Raw genomic sequence first — 13,415 nt, forward strand, 5'->3', positions numbered from 1 at the left:
TATTGTTTGCATGATTGGATTTGATGTGTTTTTTTCTCTCTCTCTCTCTCTCTGCACTTTGGGTGTTGGTCTTTTTTTTAATTGGATTTTTCGGGTTTCTTGTTTTGTGGCTGCTTATAAGTAGACGAATCTTAGGGCTGTATAATATATACATACTTCTATGATAAAATCGAATTTGACCTTTGAAAAGCAGTGGAAGTCCATACTCAGAGAAGGCAACCCTGGTATCAGATATATTATTTAACAGTGAATAGACCTTTAATATGCTTACCTTGAAATGGCCATGTTCCATTTTATTTTCTGTTGGGTTTTTAAGCCATTCAAGGAAGTACAAGATTGATGAACAATTCACAGAAAAAAGTAAACACCCATTTGACATTTTCAATGCTCTACTGGACTAACGAAGTCCAACCTGAAATGTTGACTGCTTCGGTTTTCACAAATGCTGACTAATCTGCTGAGTTTTTCAAGCATTTCTCATTTTCAGCTTGGACTTCCAGTATCTACAGTTTTATTTCTATCTTCAGCTTGCTCATTCTTCAGTTTGATTGACTGGGTTTATACATAATTCACAGGTCCTAAAAGGCCAGTAAAGATGTCTGGTTTTGTTAGCTAACAAGGACATCAATGCAAAACCCTGCAGAAGGTCAATGAACAAGTACAAATGGAACAAATAGCATTCACTGATATCTCAAGTCCAGCTCATTGGTTCTCATCATGTCTCATTTAGCTTTACATAATTTAATGACATTTAAAAATCTGTCCTCCTAATTTCATTACATTGGAAAAACAAATTGCAAATTCCTGATTTTCACATTTAACTTTAAGTGAACAACAAAATGTGTGAATGCTTAAAACAAATGGAATAGAGGAAGGAAATTTTTGAAAGGTAGCAGACCCCATCAGCAGCCCATTTTCCTTCAAATGCAAAGTATTGTTACGCCACCCGATTGTTAAGAAAGATAAATGGAGACTACCTGAAGTTGTTAAAGCTTGTTTTAAGACAAAATACACAGAAGGAAACCGAGCACAGAGTATAATTGCAACATTATAGAGGTCCAGTCCAAGTGAGGTCAGAACGGGAATAAGAAGGGAATATATAAAGCAAGCTGGTCATTCATTCAGACAGTCTGGAACATAACGCTTGAAGGTTAAATAATGTTCCTGTCTCATGAAAAGCAAGTATTTTTGTTCACAGCACGCAATTTGCTACAAATCATCTTTATCTCGTTGTGCTATATATATGGGGGAAATAAGTAAATTCACTCAATAGCAAAATAAAAAGGAAGTGGCAGAAATAGAATGGACTGTTTCTTAACACAAGAAACAAAAGCTGCTGAAAGTTTGGAACAACACACACACAATGCTGGAAGAACTCAGTAGGTCAGGCAGCAACTATGGAGGGAAATAAACAGAGGATATATTAGGCCAAGGCCCGTCATCGGGCGAAGTACAGACCTCAAAGCAGCGAATCCGTTTAATAAAATTTCATTCTTAATACACATAAACAAGTGCTACATGGCAGCATTCTAGGCCAAGGTTTATAAAGCAAGTAATTTTGCTGGTGTTACTTGCAACTCATATGTAGGATTAAATTGTTAAAATAGGTAATTAAAAATTGTCTTTGTTTCTTCTTCTGGAAGGTTTAAATATCTGTAATTAGTGACAATACAGAGGTCAAAAAAGAAACATCTTAAAGGTTCAAATTAGTTTCTAAAAAGGGTATAAAATTCAACAGGCTTACAATACCCAAATTGTAAATTGAGGACTGTTTGATGGCTCTAGCCCTGAACCTTAGAAGAATGAGGGAAGATCTCAATGAAACCTAACGAATATTGAAAGGTCCAGACAGTGGAGTGGAGAGGTCATTTCCCATAATGGGCTGGGAAGTAAGATAGTGCTGCTGAATCCAAGCAACAACTTATTGGTGCTTAACAAAACAAAAACATATCTAAATACTTTATTAATAACACTTTTTCCTGTAAAAAAAAGTAAACGGTCACTGCAAGCAATGAAGAGATGAGGGAAGGCAAGGAGGCTGAGTTAAGGGGCGAAGTGTGCGGGTATGAGGTGAATTCGGGGTGAGCAGAACGTAGAAATGCAGGAGCGGCAGATTCAGGTCCCATCCACCTAAACAGAATGACATTTGATTCCTCAAACCACAGGGCTGATTTGTTGGGTACGTATTGAAATATGGCAGTGAGGTCCACGTTCAGAGTGTATCAATGCAAGAGGACTTGTGTTTTAAGAGTGAGGAATGACCCCTTGCTGGGATAATTTAAAAACTAAGCAGATGGATTGAAAAGGCAAGGTGCCAAGTGCCAGGGCCAGAGGTGAGGGTTAGGTCAATTTAACATCCCAGAGTCCTGAGAGATAACAGATTGTTGAAGAGATAACAGATGCATTCATTGGTCATGAGCCAATGGACTGGAAGATTGCAAATATCACTCCACTTTTTAAGAAGTGAGGAAGGCAAAAGAAAGGAAATTATAGGCCAATTAGCCTAACCTCAGCAGTTGGGAAAGTGTTGGTAGTCTATTATTAAGGATGAGATTTTGGATTACTTGGGGATAAAATAATTCAAATTCACCATGATTTCTGTAAAGGGAAATCTTGCCTGACAAATCCATTAGAGTTCTCAGAAGAAGTAACAAGCAAGGTAGACAAAGGAGAGGCAGTGGATTTAGTTTACTTGGATTTTCAGAAGGCATTTGATAACGTGCCACACATCAGGCTGCTTAACAATATAAAATCCTATGGCGTTATAGGAAAGATACTGACATGGATAGAGGAATGGCTGCAGACAGGAGGCAGCAAGTGGGAATAAAGGGGGCCTTTTCTGGTTGGTCGCCAGTGACTGGTGGTGTTTCTCAAAGGTCTGTATTGGGACCACTACTTTCACATTGTTTGTCAGTGATTTGGATAATGGAATTGATGGTTTTGTGGCAAAGTTTGTGGATGATACAAAGTTAGATGTATGGGTAGCTAGTGCTGAGGAAGCAATGTGATTGCAACAGGACTTAGACAAATTGGAAGAATGGGCAAAAAGTGGCAGATGGAATACAGTGTTGGAAAATGTATGATAATGCATTTTGGTAGAAGGAACAATAGTGCGGACTACTATCTCGTGCAAGGCTCCCAGAAGGTTAATTTACAGGCCAAGTCTGTAGTAAATACAATGTTGGCATTTAATTCAAGAGGAACAGAATATAAAAGCAAGGAGATAATGCTGAGCCTTTATAAGACACTAGTCAGGCCGCACTTGGAGTATTGTCAACAGTTTTGGGCCCCATATCTCAGAAAAAGATGTTTTGTCATTGGAGAGTGTCCAGAGGTTCACAAGGATGATTCCGGGAATGAAGGGGTTAACATACGAGGAGAGTCTGGCAGCTCCAGGCCTGTACTCACTGGAATTTAGACGAATGTGAGGGGATCTCATTGAAACCTACTGAATATTGAAAGGACAAGATAGGGTGGATGTGGAGAGAATGTTTCCTGTGGTGGGGGTATTCAGAACTAGACGGCACAGTCTCAAAATTGAAGGGTGACCTTTTAGAATAGAGGTAAGGAGGAATATTTTTAGCCAGAGGGTAGTGGATCTGTGGAATGCTCTGCCATAGACTGCAGCTGAGGCCAAGTCCATGCGTATATTTAAGGCAGAATTTGATCATTTTCTGATCAGTCAGGGCATCAAAGGATATGGCGAGAAGGCAGGTGTATGGAATTGAGTGGGATCCGGAATGAGACATGATGGAACAGCAGAGCAGAATCAATGGGCTGAGTGGCCTATTTCTGCTCCTGTCTTATGGTTTACTCCACTCTTTACTGCTCTGATGTTGAGGCTGTGGCCTGCTCCAGCTGCTCTGGGTTTTGTGTCTACAGGTTCTGTGATGTTTACTCCGCTACAGAGGCTGAGGATGTGAGCCTGCTTCAGACTTTGTGTCTGAGGACTCACTTTCATTGTAAACGCTATCTGCCCACTATTATTGTTTGCACAATTTGTGTCTTCTCTCCCTGCACTTGGTGTTGTCAGTATTACTTTAAAGGGTTCTTTTGGGTTTCTTGCTTTGTGGGCGCCTGTAAGGAGCTGAATCTCAAAGTTGTATAATGTATACATACTTCAATAATAAACGGACTTTGGACCCTGAGTCTAGGAAAAGATGGCACAGCCTCAGAATAAAAGGACATCCTTTTAAAATAGGAATAAGGAGGAATTTCCTTAGCCTTAGGACAGTGAATCTGTGGAATGCATTCCCACAGAGGCTAACTCATTAAAGTGGAGTCTGATAGGTTCTTAATTAATAATGGTGTCAAATGTTATGGACAGAAAGGAGAATTGGGTTGAGAGAAATAATAAATCATGCTGATGGAATGGCAGAGTAGACTCAATGGGCCAAATGACCTGACTTTGTTCCTATGTCTTATGGTCTAAATACAAAAAGGCAGTTTCAGTGAAGCAGCCTTTTAGCAAAAAATAAAATAATTCAGCAGCACTCAAGGTAACACAAATTTTAAAATGTTAAGTCACAGATAAGTATTCATTCACTGAACTGGACACATAGAAAAGAAAAAAGATGCAAATTGAAATAATATAGATTAGCATCATCAGACTTTCAAGTTGAAACACAATGAGAGGCCAAACAAAGTGTAAATTTAATGATGACAATTGCGTCCATGTAATGGGCCCAAGAACATATTAAAGCAGCAGGGCCCAGACCCAACAGCAAGGAATGACCCAAGGGTTATTTAGACAATTTGAGTGTCAGGCCAGATTGTAAAGGTCAGAGTGCAGGGGCTGGAGGCGAGGGATGGGCTGGTTCAGCTCACTGCTCTGTGAAGTTTACTCATCTTTGCACTGAACTTCAGATTGCTGCTCTGCAGTTTACTCATCTCTGTACTGAACCAAGGCTGAGGCTGCAATTGAACCTGTTTGGCTGTGGTCTTGCTTTCGTGAACTTTAGTTCTAAATGCTTACTTTTACTGTTTGCATGATTTGTTTATTTTTCTCTCTGCACATTGGGTGTTCAATGTGTTCGAAGATCGATGGTCTTCTTATGTTTTAATGGGATCTATTAGGTTTCTTTGTTTTTTGGTTGCCTGTAAGAAGATGAATCTCAAGGTTGTATAAAGTATACATAATATGATAATAAATGTACTTTAAACTTTGAAATGTTTGAAAATTATTCCAAACACATGCTGTCAAGTATGGCAATATTTGATTTGATGAACCAGAACTGTTTTCATATGGAATATCAGGCTATAAGGTCAATTGATCAGGTTACATAAATTTGGAAAATTGCCCTGCCATCAGATACCATTTCCTTGATACATCTGCAGGGCATTCAGGATAAATTTTCTTCAGGCATGCCACCAGTAAGTAAAGATTAATTTAGTTCATATGGGAGAAGTGTCCATTTGTATTAAACACAAGATTTGGTTCAACAGAAGAAAGATCATAAATTAAGAGAAGGTATTGAGGCTTCCCATGATGTGCAATATCTACACTAATGCTACATCACTTATATTTCTATATTCCATTTTACCACAAATTGTTCAGTTCATCAAGAGAATATTAAACAGCGTTTAAAGATTCAGTCCAATTTATTCTAATTTTGCCTGTCACTACTTTATACATTTAATTTGATTCAAATTATCTTGATCAGTAGTTATATTTTCTATTAACATAGTCTGTGGAGAAGAATTTCAAGAATACAATTGTATTCTAAAACAACTTTGTCTTCCCATGGAGACAAAAGATTGACCATGGATAGCATCAAGATATGATGTCATAAGACAGTGATAATAAACCTGATTCTGAAATAAAAAGCCCACTATAACAATTTCAGGCTAAGAAACTTATTGTGCTTCTCCAAACCCAGTTTGTCCTGAATGCAAATCCATATTGCACTGCCAGCACACTTAGGTTTGGATAATAAATGCTGGTCTTACTGGTGTCCATATCCCGTTATTGATTTAAGAATTTTTTTACAAGAAGTTTTCCTGGTTTTACCTGAGGTCATCCAGATTAGAAATGCTCTTGTTTAGGATGGTTTTCTCCCGTCTTAATTTTTTTATCTCCACGCGGAGCAACCGAATATCATCCACTCGTTGTCTGTACTGTATCTCTCCTTTATTTAACATGGACTGCTGAATTTTGATCTTTTCATATAGCAAAGCCAGCTCGTCATTGCGGCGTACAAGCTGAGTCCCCAAAATATCTCTTTCACTGATGACCTGGGTAAGAATATTGGGGAAAAAAGCTAATTTATAGAAACAACATGTAAATTTGACAATGCAAAGAAATCATATACATTCAGTGAAAAAGCTGAGTAGAAATAAATCTTCAGAGCTGCTCCAGCTTTGTAGCTTAAAATAACAAGAATAGCCTTCCTGCAATTAAAGGCACATAATATGCTTAATGGCCCATAATGTTTGCTAATAGGAATATGATGGGATAATTATGAACCCATAAATTAAGACTCTGTTTGGAAAGTATTGGAGAAAATTGATTTTAGATAACCTTAAGTTGTTGGTTCAGCAAAGAGAGGAAAGAAACTTGTGTAATTTCAATAGCAGAACATCACAAGCAAGCTTGCATCTTATGGCCTGTTTACAAAATAGCTGCTGTGCTATGTACTAAAGCTAGGTATAGAAATAAGAAACTGTTGGGGTTACTTTTAAGATTAAACTAAAAAGATCAAGGCATCTAATTTAAAGCAAAAGCTGACTATAAAAACTATTTCAAGGAAGAGTGGCAAAGAGCTTTGTTCAATAAGTTTCAAGGAAGGTCTAAGTGGAGAAGTGCGGAATGAAAAGAAGCACAAAGGCTATGTAAGTGAGAGGCTTACACAGATGAACTCATGGAAGATAATATGAAGCAATAAGATGGAACACACAAAGAGGTCCACATCTAAGGTCTTTAATGATGGAGGAGCAGATTAAAGAGAAATGGCTGCAAATGCCTCCCATTTCCCCTCAATAAACATTTTTGTCATCTAATGCCTGATAATACAGTGTATCCAAATGTAAGTGGGTGAATGCCTTGGCCTAGTCCACAGCCCTAATTTATACAGCTTCTTAATGGTTTTTTGGCAGTTGTTTCCTTTAACTCGTCTACCTCATTTCTGAGCTGCTGTCAGACAGTGGAGTGGCAGCCAGCACCTCCACTGGAATGCAAGAGCTCGTTGACCACATCCAATAAGTACTGAAGAAAATGGCAGGTCATCAGGATAAGATTCTTCTAATGGTACGTCCATGTCAAAGGAAAATTCACCCCTTATCCAGGCAATAATCAACAGGAACTTCATTCTATTGAACCTCAGATGAGTTGCGGCAAGATCAGCTGATTGCGTGTTCTACATCATTTCCTGTTATTGATTTCTCTGCTAAACTTCCAGGATGTTATTTATGGCATGCAAATACAACACCAGCAGACTGCATATTTGGGTTCAGAGTAAACAACACGGGTAAATATATCCAACATCCAAATATATATGCTCCAACCAAGGGAATTAAGCACACAATAGAGAACAAGAATAGTGTTTGGGTTTGGAACTATGCTGGAAAAAATGGTAGAATACAATAAATAAAAATAAAGAAAATAATAAGATTAGATTTATTTGACATGTGTACATCAAAACATGAAAATTTACAGTGAATTGTTTTGTTTGTGTCAAGTCAAATCAAATCAGCAAGGATTGTGCTGGGCAGCTCTTAAGTCTCACCATGCTTCCAGCACCAACATTTCATGTCCATAACTCACTCGCTCTAACCCAAACCCATACACCTTTGGACTGTAGGAGAAAACCAGAGCACCCAGAGGAAGCCCATGCGATGACATAAGGAACATATAAAATCCTTACAGGCAGTGGCAGGAATTGATCTCTGATTGGTTATCACTGGCATTATATAAAGTAATGTGCTACCCACTACATTACTGTGCTGCCCATACAGAAAATTAACAAAACTCCTAATGCAGTAACCGAATGTACTGGTAAACAACATCTGCCATTTTAAGTATAAACTTACAAGATATGGAGTACCTAATTATATTTTATCATATGTGAATTGATTTTGGAGTGGAGGAATTTAATAGCCTCCTACCCCCCCATGTCTCATACCTGATCCAACTCTTTTTTCTGACGAGTTCTCTCTGTGTCAGCCTCTTCAATAATCTTCAGAAGCTTTCTTTCTTCTACTTCCTGATTTTCAATGAAAATCCTGGTGTCTTGTGCCTGTTGCTTCATCTTCTGCACTTCAGTCTATGGTTAGGAAAGTAAAAGAGGACACTTTGAAACAATCAGCATATCATGCAACACTATGAAGGTGAATAACCAATAGTTTGAAAATTCATAGATCAGCTTGGAGCCAAATGCAAAATACAGTTATGTTTACTACATGTCTTCTTTATACAATTTGTAAGTGCTTAATGAACAATGGAGTACAGTTCCATCTTATGGCAGAGTACTACCCCTCCAAATGTCAGTTCATCAAGGTCATTATTTCTAACAAATTAGAGATGGAATTACTACAGAATCATGGTATTGTGGATCACAGTCAATGGGCAAGAGGTTTAGATTACTAAATTAATATTCACATAAAACCCATTGCAAATAACACAACCGAGCCAAGCATCATATTGAATGAACTAGTAATGCAGATTCCAGAAGCATAAACAAATTTTATTATTGCCTAAGAGGTCTTTTAGCAAATATTCATAAACATTTCCCCTGATTTTCGTCCTTTTCCATCATCAGCTCCAATACTTACCAATTCAACTCCATTTTGCTGTGACCACTAGATAATGTAATTTGCGACTATTTACTGGAGAGCTTGCAAAACCCATCTGAGCAGAAAATAGGTCATGATGAACCAGGAAGATAAATGACCCAGCCTGTCAACTGTGACCTGTTTTCAGTTTGACTCAACAATAATACACAGCATATTTAACTATATTTACATCTGGTTAACAAAGATAGCCAGACCTTTCTAATCACATAGTAGTGCTTTCAGCTACATGTTTTCACCAGGCAATTGAAAATAATTGGTGTCTGAACCTCATGACCTATTAGCTGTCTTTGGCATTTAAAATGGAAACACCATCCAAGACCCATGGCTAACAAAATATGGAATAACTCTTACTGATTATTGTTTTGATGGATAAAGAACTTAACAATGAAGAAAGACAAATAATTGCATTTATATAGTGTTCTTCATGCTCAGGACACTCCCAACTAGGAATTTATATCTCAAATGTAGCCATAATAGTAATATACAAAAAACACCAAATTACAGACAGTAATGTGATAAAGATAAGACAAATTCTTTTAGTGGGGTTGTTCAAGGAATAATTGTTGGCTAGGATATTGAAGATAAATTTCTTACATCTCTTTGAAATAATAGTTTGAGTTTCAGCTCAACGGGCTTATACAATCTTTGTTGAACACCTCGTCCAAAATATGGCACGTTTAACAACATTGCACTGCTGCAGTGGATTGGACAGAATTTAAATCAACAATAATCTGACATAGAGGCAAGAGTGCATTCACTGTGCCAAAATCAGCCCAAATCTAGCAGCAATAATCACCATTACCCACAACCTGTTTGCAAACATAAATACCTCCTAAAAGAACAAGCAAAAAGGTCTGCAAAGATTTTGTCAAATGATGATATATTGCAACAATTAACCAGTGCTTGGTGGCCAGCCAAATGGCAGGGTTCGAGCCACAAGAAAATGTAAATTGACATTTACAAAGAGAAGATTTGAGAATCAGTGACACATTTTGCTCTCCACTCAAATGCAGAGGGAATGAACTGTAGAAGTGGATGCAGGAGGTGGAAATGATTTGTTGTTATGGACACTGCATCAAATGTGAAAAATTGATGAATGTAAATTCACCATCACATTGAAAGTATTGATTTTAACACATTCTACACCTATTACAGCACAAAGAAACTGGGAGCAAGAAGCACTCACATTTATATTTAGTTTTAATCACACCTTATGATAATATATTACTCTGAAGGGCAAACTATTGTCCAGACAAATGCTGTTTTAGCTGCCCTCACAGTGCACTTCCATGGATAAATTACATTAATGGTCAGTTCTGTTGTTTATGGGGAGATTGATTTAAGGGCAGTATGTTGTTCAAGGCATTGAGGAAACTCGTACTCCACTTACAACAGAGCTGTACAATTACTACAAGTACAAAATCCAAGTACAGTCACTCAATGGCCACTTTACTAAGTATAGGAGTGGAACCAGGAACAGTCTTCTGCTGCTGTAGCTCATCCAATTTAAGGCTTGACATGCTATGCGTTCAGAGATGCTCTTCAGTTAATGAGCATAGTTATCTGAGTTACTGTCACTTTCCTGTCAGCTTGAACCAGTCTGGCCATTCTCCTCTGACCTCTCTCATCAACAAGGGATTTTCACCCTCAGAAGTGCCACTCACTTTATTTTGTTTTCACAGCATTCTCTGTAAACTCTAGTGACTGTGGTTTGTGAAAATCCCAGGAGATCAGCAGTTTCTCAGACTCTCTAACCACCCTGTCTGGTATCAACAATCATTCTATGGTCAGTCACTTCCCCATTCTGATGTATGGTGTGAAAAACAACTGAACCATGTGACCATGTTGGCATGTTTCTACATACCGAGTTGCTGCCTCATGATAGGCTGATTAGATATTTAAATTAACAAGTGGATGTACAGGTGTACCTGCTTCCCAGTGCTAAATGATATTTTCATCTTCTTAGACAGTGCCAATCCATTTCTGTAGGTCAGAGAACTTATAAGCTAAAAGGCTAGCATCCTTATTACTGTTACTCTTTCCACAGAGTGTAACCAGCTGCAAGTGACACTTCAATGGGTTAACATTGATTGGTTGGGATCAAATTTCTCTTAGTAACTTTCTTTAACGTTCACAAAGCGGTTTGACTTAATGTTCATTGACTGGTATTTCCAAGGTACCAGAAATGAAGCTGGTTAAGAATTTAATTCGTTATCAGTGATTGGCTATGATCAAATATGACCTAATTTCACCAACTTACATGTGGTAGGCATGGATGGGTGGGGAGGGGAGATCCAATATTAATACTATTTAAAGTTTTCCTTCTCATATTTCCATGATCACATGAAAGGAAATAATCATTATTAGAACCTCAGTCTCTACGTTGTCCTAACACCCTTTTTACTACATCTGACAGAAAGAATCGATGAAAATTTAAATTACTGAGTTTTTTTTTTATTCATCACAGGATTTCACCGGAAAGGCTAGCATTAATTGCAAAGCCCTAATTGCCCTTCACTTGCTGAAAGATTTAAGAGTTAATCACATTGGGTTAGGTAATCCAAGCCCAGCCCAAGCTTGTTCTCACTCAATATTTACATTCATAGATTTCACAGTGCTTTATAGCAAAGAGATGTGTCCTTCAGCTCACCATGTCCCCACTGAGCATGGTACTCATCCATATGCCCACATCTAATCCATAGCTTTCTGTGCTTTTGGAGTCCCTGAACATTCTTAATTGGGATGTCAGCCATAGATAGGCCAGAACAGGTAAGAATGGCTGATTTCCAACCCTAAAGAATATTAGTAACTAGATTTTGGAGGGATAACCAGTAGTTTCATGTTCAATACCTCTGATGCAAGATTTTTTAATTCTACATTTATATCATTAATGGAATTGAAATTTCCCATTTGCAGTGGTGGAAAATGAATTCTTTCACCATATCAATAGTCCAGATGTTAACATAACTAACTGAATGCTAAACAGGATGCTATCACACTAAACCATGTCAGGTGCAACATATCCCTTACAGTTTAATTTGGTAATAAAAGAAAAGGGAGAATCATTGCAACAGTTCCACAACAATACCTTCAGTGCATCTTTCTCCTTCTCCATGTGCTGATACTCCAACTGTTGTTTCACAAGTGCAGCCTCCTTTGAGCTTATCTCATCTTTCAATTGATCAATATGATGGTGCATGATCTTTAGTTTTCGTTTCATTTCAGCTATCTCATCCTTAGAAATGAAAGAGAGAAGGTGAATAAAATTACTTCATACATTCTATTAACAAATATAATGTTAGTTTTTAATTTTCCACCAATAATTCATTCGCATTCACAAATGACCCTTTTCCTCAAGTTATTGATTGATTAAGTAAAACAGAATCAGGTTTATAATCACCAACATATGCTGTGAAATTTGTTATTTTGTGGCAGCAGTTCAATACATTAATAAATAAATATACATTTTACTCTTTTTGTTGAGAGTAAAATGAGAATTGATAGCACAGATTTGACAGCTTATTAATCAGCAGATAAATAATGAGTTGTCATTTTTCAACTCATGAAAGCTGAATATATAAACACGAAGCAATATTACAACAATGCCTAGGATGCAATTGATGTTATCAAGCCAGTGACTATATATAAAATTTAATTACTTTGCACCTACTTATGATGGGCATTCCAAAGGCTGAAAGAGAATGAGTCTTTTGTAATGCTTGTTTTTCTTAATGTGGAACTGGGATTCCTTTCAGGGTAGCTTGTTCTACTGTAACGTAATCATAGCTATTGTGCTTCAGAAAAAAAGTAGGATACCAAAAATTTATCATATTATGGTATATTGATCTTGCAGTAACAATTTCTAGGTTTGCCTGGAAATTAAAGTACACCTATCTATGGTGCAATAAAGTACCTTTCATGCTTTTGCTAAATAGACCCCTCTGCATAATTGGCTAAAAAACCACATAAAACAGCATTGAGGAGATTTACATCCACAGAAGGGCACTGAACACAGGACTTGAACATGCTCTGATAATAACTCAATCAATTTAGTACTTCTTTTATTATTTTGTTGTGTGGCAGAAGGCGACATTTAATTCTTGTAGGCAGACTCTCAATGGCAGCCACATAGCAGCAGCCCACATTGTGGCTTCTAAGGAAGATGCAACGGAGAGTTTTTATATGAGCATTAAAGCTCTGGTCAATGATATACAGTACAATATGCTAGGAGGGAGACTGTTGCATCAGAGGAGCCAGTAGATCAATCAGCCCCACCTGAAGAAGAGATCGGCCGAAGATAACAACATGATGTTTCTCTGGTGTAAGTAGGCCCACACAATGCACTAATAGGGGAAGAAATGCCAGGTGCTGACAAGATGTCACATTGATCTCTACAACACTGTTTATATTTGTAGAGTGGAGATACTCACAAGGAAATATATTTTGAGTGGTGAGTTCTTTAAGTAAGATATCACAAGAAATACAGAGACATTGAAGAAATCAATTTAAGTAATTGATCAAGAGTTCATTCAATCAGGTGTTATGATCGGTGCAGGTGGACATGCAAAGCAGGATGTAAGGAATTGTTACATATCTAAATCTTCTCTGCCTGGTTACTGGTGTCC

General features: G+C 37.6%; 1 protein-coding gene across 1 annotated transcript in view; it reads right to left on the reverse strand.

The window, feature by feature from the left end:
* The window catches only part of cfap58 (cilia and flagella associated protein 58), a 269,774-nt gene that overhangs the window by 158,461 nt on the left and 97,898 nt on the right, over positions 1 to 13,415 (reverse strand). The window contains exons 11-13 of the mRNA XM_059947010.1: positions 11,879 to 12,025; positions 8,121 to 8,261; positions 6,011 to 6,234 (exon numbers count right to left, since the gene is read on the reverse strand). Coding sequence (XP_059802993.1) covers positions 6,011 to 6,234; positions 8,121 to 8,261; positions 11,879 to 12,025 — 512 coding nt within the window. The remainder of the gene's footprint in view (positions 1 to 6,010; positions 6,235 to 8,120; positions 8,262 to 11,878; positions 12,026 to 13,415) is intronic.

This window comes from Hypanus sabinus, chromosome 22 (assembly GCF_030144855.1).
Source record: "Hypanus sabinus isolate sHypSab1 chromosome 22, sHypSab1.hap1, whole genome shotgun sequence".
NCBI lineage: Eukaryota > Metazoa > Chordata > Chondrichthyes > Myliobatiformes > Dasyatidae > Hypanus > Hypanus sabinus.